Raw genomic sequence first — 13376 nt, forward strand, 5'->3', positions numbered from 1 at the left:
CCCTTTCCTGGACTGTTGCAGGGCCCTCCTTGCTTCAACCCTCGCCTTCCCTCCCTCCAATTCTGTATTTGTTTGCTTGTTTTGGTACTTCCAGAATGATCCTTATAATTCATACATCTCATCACAGGTCTACTCAAAACACTGCAATGACCATCACTTCAAGAATACAAATAATAAAGTCTTGATTTCTGTTTCATGCAAGGCCCCTCATCTCATCCCACTCTTATTCCTGCATTTTCTATCTCCACATGCTGCTTCAACACACACACAAGCACACACTCTGCTCCAGGAGTAATGAATTTCTTGGAGTTCTAGCATACTTCAAAGACTTCATGCCCACATAATTCCGTGGGACTCCTCCCCATTGCGCTGGAGATCAGAACCGTCAGTGCCCCCTGCAGTGTGCTGCTCCATGGGAGCAGCTGTGCTTGACAGCTACTTTCTGATCAGATGGTTGCTGGCCTGGTGGCCCTGAGGTTGGTCTTGTTTTGGGACTGGGGGTTGAACTAGAGTGGAAAACTAAGTGGGTCTGTGTTTAAGCCCTGTGCTTGCTTTTCCTCCCAGGTGGATAATCTTTTACTAGTTGTCATGGAGTCTGCGCATCTCATAATTCACAGAAAAACTTTCCAGCAGTCCACTGAAGGACTCATGACGCTACGCCAGGAGCAGACATCCAGTCAGCCCGTCATCGCCAGGGCTTTGCAGCAGCTGAAGGTACTTCACCATCAACTCTACCGTAACTAATTTATTTACGTTTGGCGTAATGCTAGGGAAGAATCAGTTTGTTATAATTTAAGTCACTCCAGGGACTTGAACTCTTACAGTGTCCTCCCCACTCTCCCTCTCTTCCCATTTTCCCCATGTCTAAGTTAAAAATTTCCTGGCTCTTTCTTGGAACTGTGTAACATTAGAATTGGAGAGGATAAAAATTTGAATCGTCACATGACTTCTTAATGGTCACGTGGTTGGTTAGTATTGGACTTTTAGATCTCCTCATTCCTAATCCAAGTTTATTTCTCCTTTAGCAATTACCAGTATTTACTAGAGGCACCTTAAGTCAAAAATGTGTAATTTAAAAGAAGAGTTATTTATTCTTTCGTTCAGTCAAATTAATTGAGAAAGCTAGTTGCAGACAGGCAGAAAGGCCTTCAAGTTCGTGACAAGGCAGAGCCTTGCCTTCTCTGCCATTATTTCCCATTTTCACCTGCTTCCTATTTTGCACTCCATTTATCAGTCTTGGTCTCATGCACACTTTCCCGCAGCCCATCAGTCTTCTCAGTCACATTAAGGCTTGACTTCTTGAAGAAGAAGGACTTCTTGAAATTACAAGTAGTTTTGATAAACGTTTGTTTTCCTTTTGTCAATCTGATTTGTCTTATTTGTCTATAAACATTCTTTCTTACAGGTTGTCACCCCACTCAGATAGCAGGGCAGGGGACTTTTGTTTTTTCTTTTAGTTTGAGTTAATGAATTCTGGAGAGTACAAAATTATATAAGATATTGATTATTCTTGAGCTTAAGGAATTTGTAGCCTTAAGGATCTAAACTGTCACACTAAGGTACAGAGGAGGGAGAGATTAGATCCTCCTAGTAGCATCTGGGAATTGCTGCCATGGAGGCATTTCAGCTTGGGAGTATTTCAAAAGATGCAAATTGGGAAGGGACCGATAAGGGAAACATTTGGGCATTGGTGTCTGAGGATCAGGGTTATGAGAAGGCTCACTGAATATCAAGCAGTCTGATTTGCTTGGATCTTGGTGTATACAGTGGAAAGTAGTGAGAGAGGAGGTTAGTAAAATCAGGTGGGCAAAAATCAGGCTGTTGAGAGATTTTGGATGTCATCTTCTAAGCCCCAGAGAATTGTCAAAGATTTTGGAAGAATATTTTGGAATACTATGTAGAGGAACTACCTGATAGAGACGTGTACATAAGGTGTGTGTTTAAGGGTGGGTGGAAAGGGAACCCAATTTGGAGCTGTTGTACTATTAATTAGGGAAGACAACAAAGCTTGAGCTAGGGCAGGGTTTCTCAACCCCCATACTGGTGACATTTTAGGTCAGTCAATAATTCTTAGTTTGGGGGAGCTGCCCTGTGTGTTGTAAGATGTCTGGCAGCATCCCTGGCCTCTGCACAGTAGATGCCAGTAGATTTCACAACACCCCCCCACCCCATGTTTGGACAACCAGAAATATCTCCAGACGTTGCCAGTGTCCCCTGGGGTGGTAACATTGGTCTCGGTTGAGAACCCCTGAGCAGGGGGATAAGAAGGACAGTACGACTAATAACACTGTGGAGGTCATTTAGAAATCATAGTTCACTCTGTGGAATTGAAACCGTACTTACACTTGAGCAACCACCGAGGGGAGAAAACAACTGGTGGTTGACAGGCAGAAATAACGAAGCTGTAAGCATCTATTCAAAGACCACCTTGTAATTAGGCATCACATTTTAAATGGACTGTTTTCCTCTTGTATTTCATAAGTTTTTAAGAATACCTAATACAAATAAAAATGAAAATACTAATTTTTTTTCTATTTTTGGTCATTCCTTTTGAATAACCAAAATAAATATGACTGGAATATATTACAATGGTCAATGTCTGTGTGATGATGAAAGAAATCTTCCTCTAAAATACAATAAGTATTGTGTGATTTGTTTCACTTCGGATTAATTATGGTTTGGGATTCTTTAGAATGATGCATTAGAGCTTTGCAACAGAATAAGTGATGCCATTGACCGGGTGGACCACATGTTCACTTCAGAATTTGACGCTGAAGTTGATGAATCTGAATCTGCTACATTGCAGCAGTATTATCGAGAAGCCATGATTCAAGGGTACAATTTTGGGTTCGAGGTAGGTACAAAATAAGAGGAAAAACACAGTACAATTTTGCGATTGCTTTGTAACTTACTTACAGAAAGCATTAGGAATCTTGTACAGCAAATCTCATGATCTCATTATTGTAATCACAGCTTAGTCAAGAATGTCATCTTACATCCCTGCTGAATATCAGAAATGCTGGGTTACTTTTAAACTGTCAGATATTTACTCAGTTTTTATTTTGTGTTAACAGCTATCCACTTACATTTAAAAACCTTCTTGAAGAGATGTTTAATATCATAAAAGCATATTCTTAATTTCAACTTATGAGGAAGACATTTGTGAAATTGCATTTTAAGACATTATTTTCTCTATAACTCTTCACACTCTTTTTAGAATATGTAAAGTTCATTGGCTTTTGCTTTTCGTTTTTAGAAAAATGGCATTTAAACAGCATTATAGTGTTTAGGTATTTGTGTAATGGTTTTCTTCTTAATCTTGATATACGTGAAACCTTCTTACAGTATCATAAAGAAGTCGTTCGTTTGATGTCTGGCGAGTTTAGACAGAAGATAGGAGACAAGTATATAAGCTTTGCCCGGAAATGGATGAATTACGTCCTGACTAAATGTGAGAGTGGTAGAGGGACAAGACCCAGGTAATGACCACGTAGGATGGCTCCTTCATGAGCCATGTGGGGTTGCTGATACTTCATTCTTATATTTTATGTGGGATTTCTGAGCAGATGACATAAAAAGCATTTTGAACTCTTTGGTGATCAGTTTTTTTCTTCCTTTTTTAAAAAACAAACCTATTTACATAGAAACCCCCATAACTCTTGGAAAGCTTTTTCTTTTGTAATTGTTCCAAAATGAGTTATCTTTAAGCAGTTCACATTCTCCCTGGACAGGTCTTCCTGATTGCTAATCTTCTTTTCTCCTTCATGAAATTTATGCCTCTTATTTAGTGTAAATGGAAAAGAAATTGGTAACCTGTTCCTTTACTAAAAAGCTATTTGTCTTTCTCAAAACATGATGTACACTTACTCAACACGAGGCAGATGACAGAGACACAAATGTGTTTTGTCCTAGATGGTAATTTTCCAATCAGATTACTTTTCAGGATTGTATAGACTAAAATGACTATGGCGTTTGCTTGATTGTTTTGTGACTCTTGAACTTTTCCTCGTGACAGGTGGGCAACTCAAGGTTTTGACTTCCTGCAAGCCATTGAACCTGCTTTCATTTCAGCTTTACCAGAAGATGACTTCCTGGTATGGGATATTCTAAAGTGTTTTTCCTTAAAAAAAACCCAAATAAGTTGATCACTCTCTATTTCTGATTGTGTATCTTTTTATTAATTTAAAAGCGGTTCTGAAATATTTTCACATAATTGTCATGATAATGCCGAGAGGTTAAAGCACTAATAGCAGAGTAGGACGTTCAGTGCTCTTTTTATAACAATTGTTGTTGTCCAGCTGACCACGTCAGTGTACAGTTGTTCGTGCAGCCTGGCACTTACAAAACACGTGTCGGTTTTGTATTTTGTAAAGTGCCGCTGCTTTTTAGCAGCTCCATGAAGAGCAAGGAATAGCTGTTTCACTTCAGTGTTAGTCGCCGTGCAGCACGCGGGATCTCAGTTCCCCAACCAGGAGTTGAACCCACGCCCGCTGCAGTGGAAGCACAGAGTTTTAGCCACTGGACCGCCAGGCAAGTCCAGTGTGCGTCATTATAGAGCATAATGGCAAATGTTAAATATTATTACCAGTATCCAGATAAATTCCATCAGATCAGAAAGATGTTGTTCAAATGTGAATTCACTCATTTTAGCCTCCAAATAGTAGAGGAGATTACAGGAGTCCTTTGCTTGTGTACATCATTGCATTATGGGGAGCTGATAAAAAGTGGAATTGTATATAATCTTAAATTATGTACGATTTATGTTTATACCTATTTTCTTTTAAACTAACTTTGAAAATATTTACTTAAGGATAGCCTGTTTTCTTTTAAATATACCGAAAGCCTAATTTGTGCGACTTATATAATTGAGTGTACATTTTTTCTCTTTTCCTTTTCCATTTCCTTTGGTTTCTAGAGTTTACAAGCCCTGATGAATGAATGCATTGGCCATGTAATAGGAAAGCCGCACAGTCCTATTACAGGTTTGTACCTTGGTAAGAAAACAGTTAGAGCGTCTCTCCTAGAACCTACTGGTTTGGGTGAGCACATTGTCTCATCATTGCAGTTATTTAAAATGCTATAGAGGTTCTCTAAGAATATTCAGGAAAATGACAATGAAAGGTACAGGAATGAGGTGTATACACAGAGAACTCCACAGTAGTCTTGCTGAATTTAACAGGAAGATTAAAATGCAAGCACAAGGTGATCTATGCTTGCCCACAGTATTAAACTACAGGTTTTTTCTTGTTACACCAACACTCTCATTCTGTTCTCCCCTCCCTAAATTCTTTGCCCCTGGGGAGGAGAGACTTAGAGAAATAGTTGTCTGGTAAGAAGCAAGGCCTTTCTTGCTGCAGGTGGGTGAGTATAATTGTTCTGCCCTTCCTTTCTCACCTTTTGAAGGAGAATGAATCTGTTTTCTTCACAGCTTTCCAAAGTACCCAATCCTCACTAACGTAGAAAATTCCTAATTGCCCCCCCCCAATTCCTATTTGGTGTTACTTAAAAAAAGAAAAAAGTTAAGTTCTGCTATAATATACTTAAATTACAGTTTTCAGTTCCAGTTGATATGTAGCTTTACAGTGTATGTTGAAACTTTAAAACAAAGTATGTATCAGAAAACGGCTGTCTTACCCTATTCTTGAGATAGTAAACCAAATCAAAACTATATTTATATGTAATAAACAACCAAAAATGAAAACTTAGAAATTTTAAACATTCCATTTACACAAAAGAAAATAATTCATGAATGGTAAATTGATTGAGCAGCAGCTGTATCTTAAAGGGTACTTGCTAGCTACTGAAAGTTTAGTAGACCAGGTCTTAATGCTTGATTTCTTTATCTTTAAAATTCACCCAGTTTATACCTCTTTTTCTCCCAAGGCTGCTAATGAAATGAAAGTTATCATTTATAAAACTATTTGAACATTTTATATAAAACGTGCTATATTCTCATCAATCTTTTGATTAAGCGTATTATCTATCATAAATACTTTGAGTTTCTGATTTCCCAAAATATTTCTCTAAGAAAAATGATAAATAATCAGTAAAAATTACTTCTTTGAAGTATTTTATTACATAAGGAATCATTTTCATTGTAGAAAAAAATTACAACGTAGAAAATGTATGTAGTAAACATACATGTAGAAAAATATTACAAAGGGAAAAAAACCTCATACCCACATAGTCCACAGGTAGTCACTGCTAGCATGTGAGCCGCTGACTCTGCCTGGCCCCACACTGCGGGCGGGACAGTCGGTTCGCAGCACTCTCTGTGGGCACGACTTGGCCTTCGTCCTCCCAGCCACTGGGTTGGTGGAAACTGCACTGGACGGAGAGCCAGATTGCCTGGCAGTTGAGTGACCTGGCGCTGCTCACTGAACATCTTTGCGCCTCCCCTACTAATGCTTAAAATCAGATGCTAATGGGGGTTCAATAATGTAATGACATTTTGTAAATTGTAGCGTTCTACACATGGCAGGAGTCATCATTTGGTTTTGTGCTCTTTCCTTACGAGAGAAATCAATGAAAGTGAGAGCACATTGTTGTCGTTGTTGCTGCTTACTCTTTTCTCTCCCTCTGCTCTACCCTCATAAGGATGGGTAGATAGACACTCTGTCATTGTAAGCAGATGGTAAGAGTCTGGTATAGAACCTTCTGTATTTTCTGTATACTCATGTAATTACACGGATGCATTCTACTACACCTTTCTTCATGCCCATATAACCATGCAAGCACAGATGCCATTGTTTTTTTTCCTGCCATTTACTGTATAAAAATTGGATCACATTGGATATTAATCTCTGACAATTGTAGAAATCCCTCCATGTCAACAAGTATAGATCCAATTCATTCTCTTTAGTGGCTACACTGTGTCCATTGTGGTTATTCTACAATTGTTTCCACCATTTCCTTATTTGTTTGGTTAGTTTTGCCATGAAAAACATCTCTATGATAAATGTTCGCCACTAGTGAAATTTGAGCATCTATTTTATGTTTATCGGCCATTTGGATTTTCTTTTCAATGAAGTAGCACGGTGTTGTGGCGCTTAGATATACATGCTCTTAAAAGAAATGTTCTGTTTCACGAATGAAGAATGTTAAACGTGGGTGTGTGTGTTTTAACAGAATGTCTTTATTTTTATGCCTTCATGGGAAAATTTTCTAGTAATTTTTGACTCAGTAGTTCTCAGTACGTTTGCTGCATTAGAGACACCAGCATTCTCACCAAATGGTTTTTGTTTTTTCTTTTTGCCTTTGAATTTCCTATTGAATTACTTCCATTTAAGGTTGTGGTAGTTGAGATAATGAGCCAGAGATACAAATTGCCTGGGTTTCTTCATAACAATTACTTGATTTTTGTTTTGCAAGTTTTCCCTTCAGATCTCTGCGTTTTTGGTACTCCTCTCTCTCCTGTGTAGTGTTCTTAAAAGTGAACAAAAACCATGAAGAAGTATTTTCATTTAGGATAAACATATTTAGAATAAAACGTGTATATGTAGACTAAAATTATTAACGTGAAGAGAAAATATGACATTTAAAAAAAAAACTAGGGAGGGTTAAAACAAAGTTAAAAATCAGAGGAAAACATGTTAGGGAGAAATAGACAAAATATATCATATCCATGACTAGTTACATTTAGTCATTGGGGAAGTAGAATTGTCAGCATTTTTGTAATTGCTAGGTAAGGTCTCTTTTTAAATTTTGGTTAAAATTGTACCTAGTTTTTAAATTTTGTTTTAAATCTTATCCATATTTACCTTCTACCAGAATATTTAAAAGAAGAAGAGAAGAAAACATGTTCTGAAAAGAATAATCAATTTAAACCAGTGTCCATCCTCCTGATTTGGTTTAAAGGAATTAAATAAAACTCCCAGTACTCAGGAAAATGACAGTGACCTCTCCCCAACTCAGGACCTATTGAAGTATCACCCCTGACCAGAATCTTTTTAAACGTCCAGACAACATAAGGAACCTTTTAGTGGAGAAATGCCACAGAAACCACATTTTCACCTGTCTCTAAAATGTGTAATATAATTTTATTAACTTTCAAAAAGTGACATTTTCCCAGCATTTGTGTATGTAGTACGATTTTCTTACTTACATAAATGGTTTTATTTTGATCACCAGCAAAATAAGCCACCTCCCATTTCCACTGAATTGCCTGGTTTTACAGTTTCCTGCTGACCCCTTAACAAGTTGCGTTTGTCGCTCTTTTCACTGGCAGCCATTCATCGGAACAGCCCCCGTCCTGTGAAGGTACCACGATGCCATAGCGACCCTCCTAACCCGCATCTGATTATCCCAACTCCAGAGGGATTCAGGTATTTGGTGCTTGTCTAGTTGTTTGCTTTATGGATTCTTCTCTGATGTGCGTGCCGACGCTCCAAGAGCTGCTGATGCTTGCTCTGATACCAAATACTGTTTTCTGTGTTCTTGTTTATACATTTTACAAAGCTCTTATTTTCGTTATCTTGAAGACGTACCACAGTGCCTTAGTTACAAAAGAAGACCTGCAAGTTTAAAACAGACTTGCACCTTTCAAGATAACTTAGTTTCTCAGCTTATTTATAACCTCAAGCTACTAAATGCTTTCCAGCTTTGGAATAATTCTTTCTTTTCCTTTCTTTGAAAAATAACTTTAGGAAAACAAATTTGAGTGTGCATAGCATGGTGAACATTTGAAAAAAGGAACTAAATGTCATTTTAAAAGTGGAGAAAAAACTGGAGTGATCCTTCCAGTCTTGACTTTTATGTGTGTATGTAACTACGAAGCAACTTAAATTCTAAAGTGAGTTCGGAAACTCTAGTACATTCAAAATACTTACTTTGAATGTGGTGGCATTTCTGCATCTTGAAGTAGTGAGCATCTTTTCTCCCCTGTATAATCAGTTTTTAAAAGTTTATTTTTTTTACATTACTTGCTAGGAAAGGACCACAATTATTGTTGAAAATAATTAGTTCGAAATTAGTTATTTTTCTTTTTCATACCTAGACCTGAATCTCAAAGAACAGTTTGCATTTTATATTTGAAAATTATTTTTGGCTTCCTCGCCCGACTTTATTTTTAATGGAAACCACGTGAGAGCCCATCCGCTGTCTCACCTGTGTTCCTGAAGCTCTTCTTCTCCTCCCAGCACCCGGAGCGTGCCTGCGGACACGCGGAGCCTCAGCAGCCCCGCCGCTGCCACTGTCACTGCCACCGCCGCCAGCGGTCGCCCCGGCCCCTCCGGCAGCGACTCTGCGCCACCCAAACCCATCAGCAGTGCCCATGAGACCAGGTAGTCTCCCGACCAGCGCCACGTCTCCGCCCCCCGCCCCCGGGTGCGCGGCCGCCGTGACCTCAGCTTCGGGGATGTGTCCCGGGACACGTGGGGCCTGCTTCCCCGCGGTGTGTGGCGCGCAGGGGCCCTCCGTGGGGGGTCGTGGTCCCAAGGCTCCAGCCCAAGTCGGTAATCTGCCTGATGTTTACGCTTCTTCGGCACGAATGTTAACCAAAATGGCCAGAGTCTCTGCTCATAATACCCATGAAGAGAGTGCCAGGGGAAAGGGCCCGGTCCACTGATAGGAGAGTCTTGGCCAACAGTGCCTTTCCTGAGGAGTTTCTGAGGAGTCGCTCAAAGGTGACTTCTAGGTAATACCGTTAGGTGGTGACTTGTTTTTCTAAGAGGATTACTTTTCTCACTCGGTTTCCTAATTTATACAGTTGTTGATTAGAAGTGGTTTATAGTAGTGGAAAAATGAGCTCATGTGGTTTGTATCTCATATGGAGACCAGATCATTACTGGAGAGAGCTGTCAGATGTCTGGCAGGCTCCGGAAAAATTTAAGTCTCTGGCATGAAGTCTTTTGTAGAAGTACTGAGGCTGCGGCAGTTCTTCCCATTCTGGCTGGGTTTTTCTTGGGTGGGGGGCAGGGAGGGTAGAGGATTTCATCGAGGTCTCATATGCTTAATGGAGAAAGGACATTTGGTGGCTCTTAATTCCCCCCTTGTGCCTGGTAGAATGGGCACCGTCACTATTCTCATCTTCCCATAAGGATGATGATAGAGTCGAGCAAAACTGACCAAAAAAGATGAAATTTTGAGAGAACTCAGAGCTCTGTATCCTGCTCCTAAGAAAAAATATTCGTATGTTGGCAGAAACATGACACATGCTTTTAGAATTTCAAATAGACTAAAATATTTTTAGACTTAGTTTATAACAGTCTAAAATTTCTACAGATAGTTCCATTTCTCTCATTCACTAAAATAATTAATATTCCTAATTTTTAGCAACTGTCTATAACCTAAAGAAAATGCTGAGGTACTTTACAGCTTAAGCAGTCCACTAAGAAAATTAACAATTAACGTTGAACAGATTCCCACTTACCCTCTGCTTCTCACGTTTAGAACATTTCACGGCAGACATTTCCACATGTGCTTCATGTCCCTGCGGGGGGTTAAACTGTCTTTACTCTTAATGCAGTAAGGGAAGCGATGTGCCCTAAAACGCGGTCATAGTTGAGGAGGACACTCAGCCGGGACTGGTTCACACGCAGTTTCCCCAGAACAGGAGGTTTCGTGAACTCTGGTTGAGGCTTTTATACGTTGGTGGTGTGTGCGTTAAATGTACTTGAGTATAGAAGTTAAAATACCTGCAGTCGGCCTCTCCCCGCGTTTTGTCCCCCAGGCTTTGCATTACGTAGTTTCTCAGCATGTTTTGAGCAGCATTTCAGAAGTGTTCTTCGTTTATGCTTTAGGACAATCCTTGAGATTTAGAAATTTTGCTTCCATTGTAACATGCCATCTTGAAGGCCTTTGTTCACAGAGGAGTAAAGTGATCTGTCCTTCCTGGCGGTGTGTGTGGCCGTAGGTACAGAACAGCAGAGCCGTGAGGGCGTGCAGAGCCGCGGGTTGTCAGCCTCCCGGCCGCCTCCAGCCTTAACCCCGTGGCCCAGCCTCCCGCGCCTGTACAGGGGCCACACGTGCCCCTCAGCCGGGGTCTCCGAGCAGCCTTGGGCCGTGAACAGGCTGTGAGGAGGCAGGGTGGTACCTGCGCTTTCTGACGTCGGCAGGCGTGTGTGCAGCCCTTGCCTGTCTTAGAGATACGTCAGCCACAGTGAAATTTTACTTTGCTCCACAGCTTCTGATAAATATTTTGATTCGATATAGTTTGACTTAGGAAATAGTCTGGGCTTCAGTTATTTTACCGTTGTTTAGAAAACATTTTTGCAGTGTTCTGCTCGCTGGAGCTGCCTCTTACTGGTCTGCAAGAGCTGATTGTTCATTTTTCAGGAATCCTGCAAGCCAGTTGTTACGCCACGGAAATTGTTGAAGTCTATACCCTGCCGCTCCCCCTGCAACTGGTTGTTAAACGTTCACCCGAGCATCACTTCATCTCAGTGTGTTTTCTTGCCTGTTACCCTGGCAAAAATGTGAGGATGTCGAATTGGCTAATCTTCTCTCTGGGAAATCAGGAAACTAGAAATGTTGAGTGGCTTCTCCGTGGTCCCAGGCTTTGGCACAGCTTAGGAGTGGGATGTGTTTCTTCAGTTCAGCATCAGTGGTTTTTCCAGGAAACAGTGCCAAGACTCTTTGATGAACTAATGGCAGTGGAAGGTATCCCCCCTCACTTCAGACTTAGCAAGTACTATACCAGATTTGAGAGTTTAGGGAAATAACAAAGCAGTGCATACTTCATAATTTGTGAATGTCTGTCCAGTAGACCATGTTGCTTTAAACCTACTCAGTCTATAATAAAAAAGAGCATAAATGCTACCATACTTCATTATATCATTCATTTAAAAAAAAATGCACTAAACTTGTTAATAGACTAACACTGTATTTATTTTGGATGATTTGAATTATAATTTTAACACTTTCCCTTATTTAATTCTGGGCTTTATTTAATCTTTATGGATTCATTCTGGATTGCTGAACACTTTATTCTGGAAAAGCAGCAAAGTAACTTTGCCCTTTTTATATGTTAAGCTTCCTGCTCTTCTGCACTTTTGCTTGCCTACTGCTTGAGAAATTGCTAGGTATTCCCTTACATTTGCTCGTTAAGAGATTTGAGCTCTTTGAATCATGTAATGATTTTAGCACTTCAAACAGAATTAAGTACATAAATAGAATGTGATGATTTTAAATATTAGCCAGATTTGGCTCATAATTTTTATCCATCCTGGGCTTAAATTATGGAACTTTCAGCACATGTCAGTAACACTTCAGTAAATACTGTTTTTATTTTTGTTGCTGTTTTTAACATAAAACGATATAGGATGCAGTCAGGTTCTCATGCGTTCTCCTGCCAAACTCCAGGGACAGGTGTCTCAGTAGGAGCACTGCTACTTTGTGAGAATAATTATTGGTTTGGGACTGTCCTTTGTGTTGTCCTTTACCCACTAGATGCCAGGTGTTCTTGGGGGGGAAAGTTACCCCCAGTTTAGAATCACTGCTCTGGAAGAATCTCACAGATCGTTCATTTTGAGTTCCATTGAATTGATAGCTTAATTTTTAAAAATATTAAAACAGGGGTTCCAGCGTCCCTGAGAATGATCGATTGGCTTCCATAGCGGCCGAATTGCAGTTTAGGTCCCTGAGTCGTCACTCGAGCCCCACCGAGGAGCGAGATGGTGAGTGTGTAAGGTGTCCCCTGCATCTCCAGTCAGCCCAACCGTTTGTCTCAGCCCACCAGTTTCTGCTGTTAAGGCCTTTTAAAAGAAACGAAGTAAAGGAGCGACAGAGCCCTGTGAGAAGGATTAGTGCTGAACACATTGGCTTTTTAATGCCTTTTTAGCTATATTTGCATTTTTTCTTTTTGTTGCTAAATAATTTTAAAAAGTTGTTATTCCTGATATTTTAATTGTTGAGCACGCTTATTCACTTTAAAAATATAAAGTGGGGCTTCCCTGGTGGCACAGTGGTTGAGAGTCCGCCTGCCGATGCAGGGGACACGGGTTTGTGCCCCGGCCCGGGAAGATCCCACGTGCCGCGGAGCGGCTGGGCCCGTGAGCCATGGCCGCTGAGCCTGCGCATCCGGAGCCTGTGCTCCGCAGCGGGAGAGGCCACGGCAGTGAGAGGCCCGCGTACCGCAAAAATAAATAAATAAATAAAGTGGCACTGTGCTTTTTAATGATATGCTGAAGTTTTATTATAATGCAGAACTAGGAGTCTTTGCTCAGAAACCACATGGTTGCTCCTGCTGTAGCTCTGCTGGGCTCCTGGGCAGGGCCTCGGGAGGGGGGCCCCCAAAGAAACCAGTTTCTGCTCAGTAGTCTAAGGTCTGTTACTTGTGGAAAGTTTTTGTGGTTAAAGTCCTGTAACTCCATTAACAACTTTTTAGCTTGGTGAAATTTGCTATAAATGATTGTAGAGACAGCTTTTCACACTCACCT

The 13376-nt window shown here is 40.5% G+C and overlaps 1 protein-coding gene across 10 annotated transcripts in view; it reads left to right on the forward strand.

The window, feature by feature from the left end:
- Positions 1-13376, forward strand: part of MAP3K4 (mitogen-activated protein kinase kinase kinase 4) — a 117236-nt gene that overhangs the window by 84455 nt on the left and 19405 nt on the right. For 7 of the 10 annotated variants that reach the window (XM_089922235.1, XM_089922232.1, XM_022562189.3 and 4 more), the window contains 8 exons: positions 565-714; positions 2693-2854; positions 3346-3479; positions 4016-4094; positions 4916-4994; positions 8228-8324; positions 9138-9281; positions 12514-12614. In XM_089922235.1, the coding sequence (XP_089778361.1) occupies positions 565-714; positions 2693-2854; positions 3346-3479; positions 4016-4094; positions 4916-4994; positions 8228-8324; positions 9138-9281; positions 12514-12614 (946 nt within the window). The remainder of the gene's footprint in view (positions 1-564; positions 715-2692; positions 2855-3345; positions 3480-4015; positions 4095-4915; positions 4995-8227; positions 8325-9137; positions 9282-12513; positions 12615-13376) is intronic. The other 3 variants (XM_022562205.3, XM_022562209.3, XM_022562213.3) reach the window with 3 other exon arrangements.

This window comes from Delphinapterus leucas, chromosome 12 (genome assembly GCF_059928025.1).
Source record: "Delphinapterus leucas isolate spDelLeu-1000000601 "Yukka" chromosome 12, BTC_Dleu_Yukka2, whole genome shotgun sequence".
In the NCBI taxonomy this organism is placed as follows: domain Eukaryota; kingdom Metazoa; phylum Chordata; class Mammalia; order Artiodactyla; family Monodontidae; genus Delphinapterus; species Delphinapterus leucas.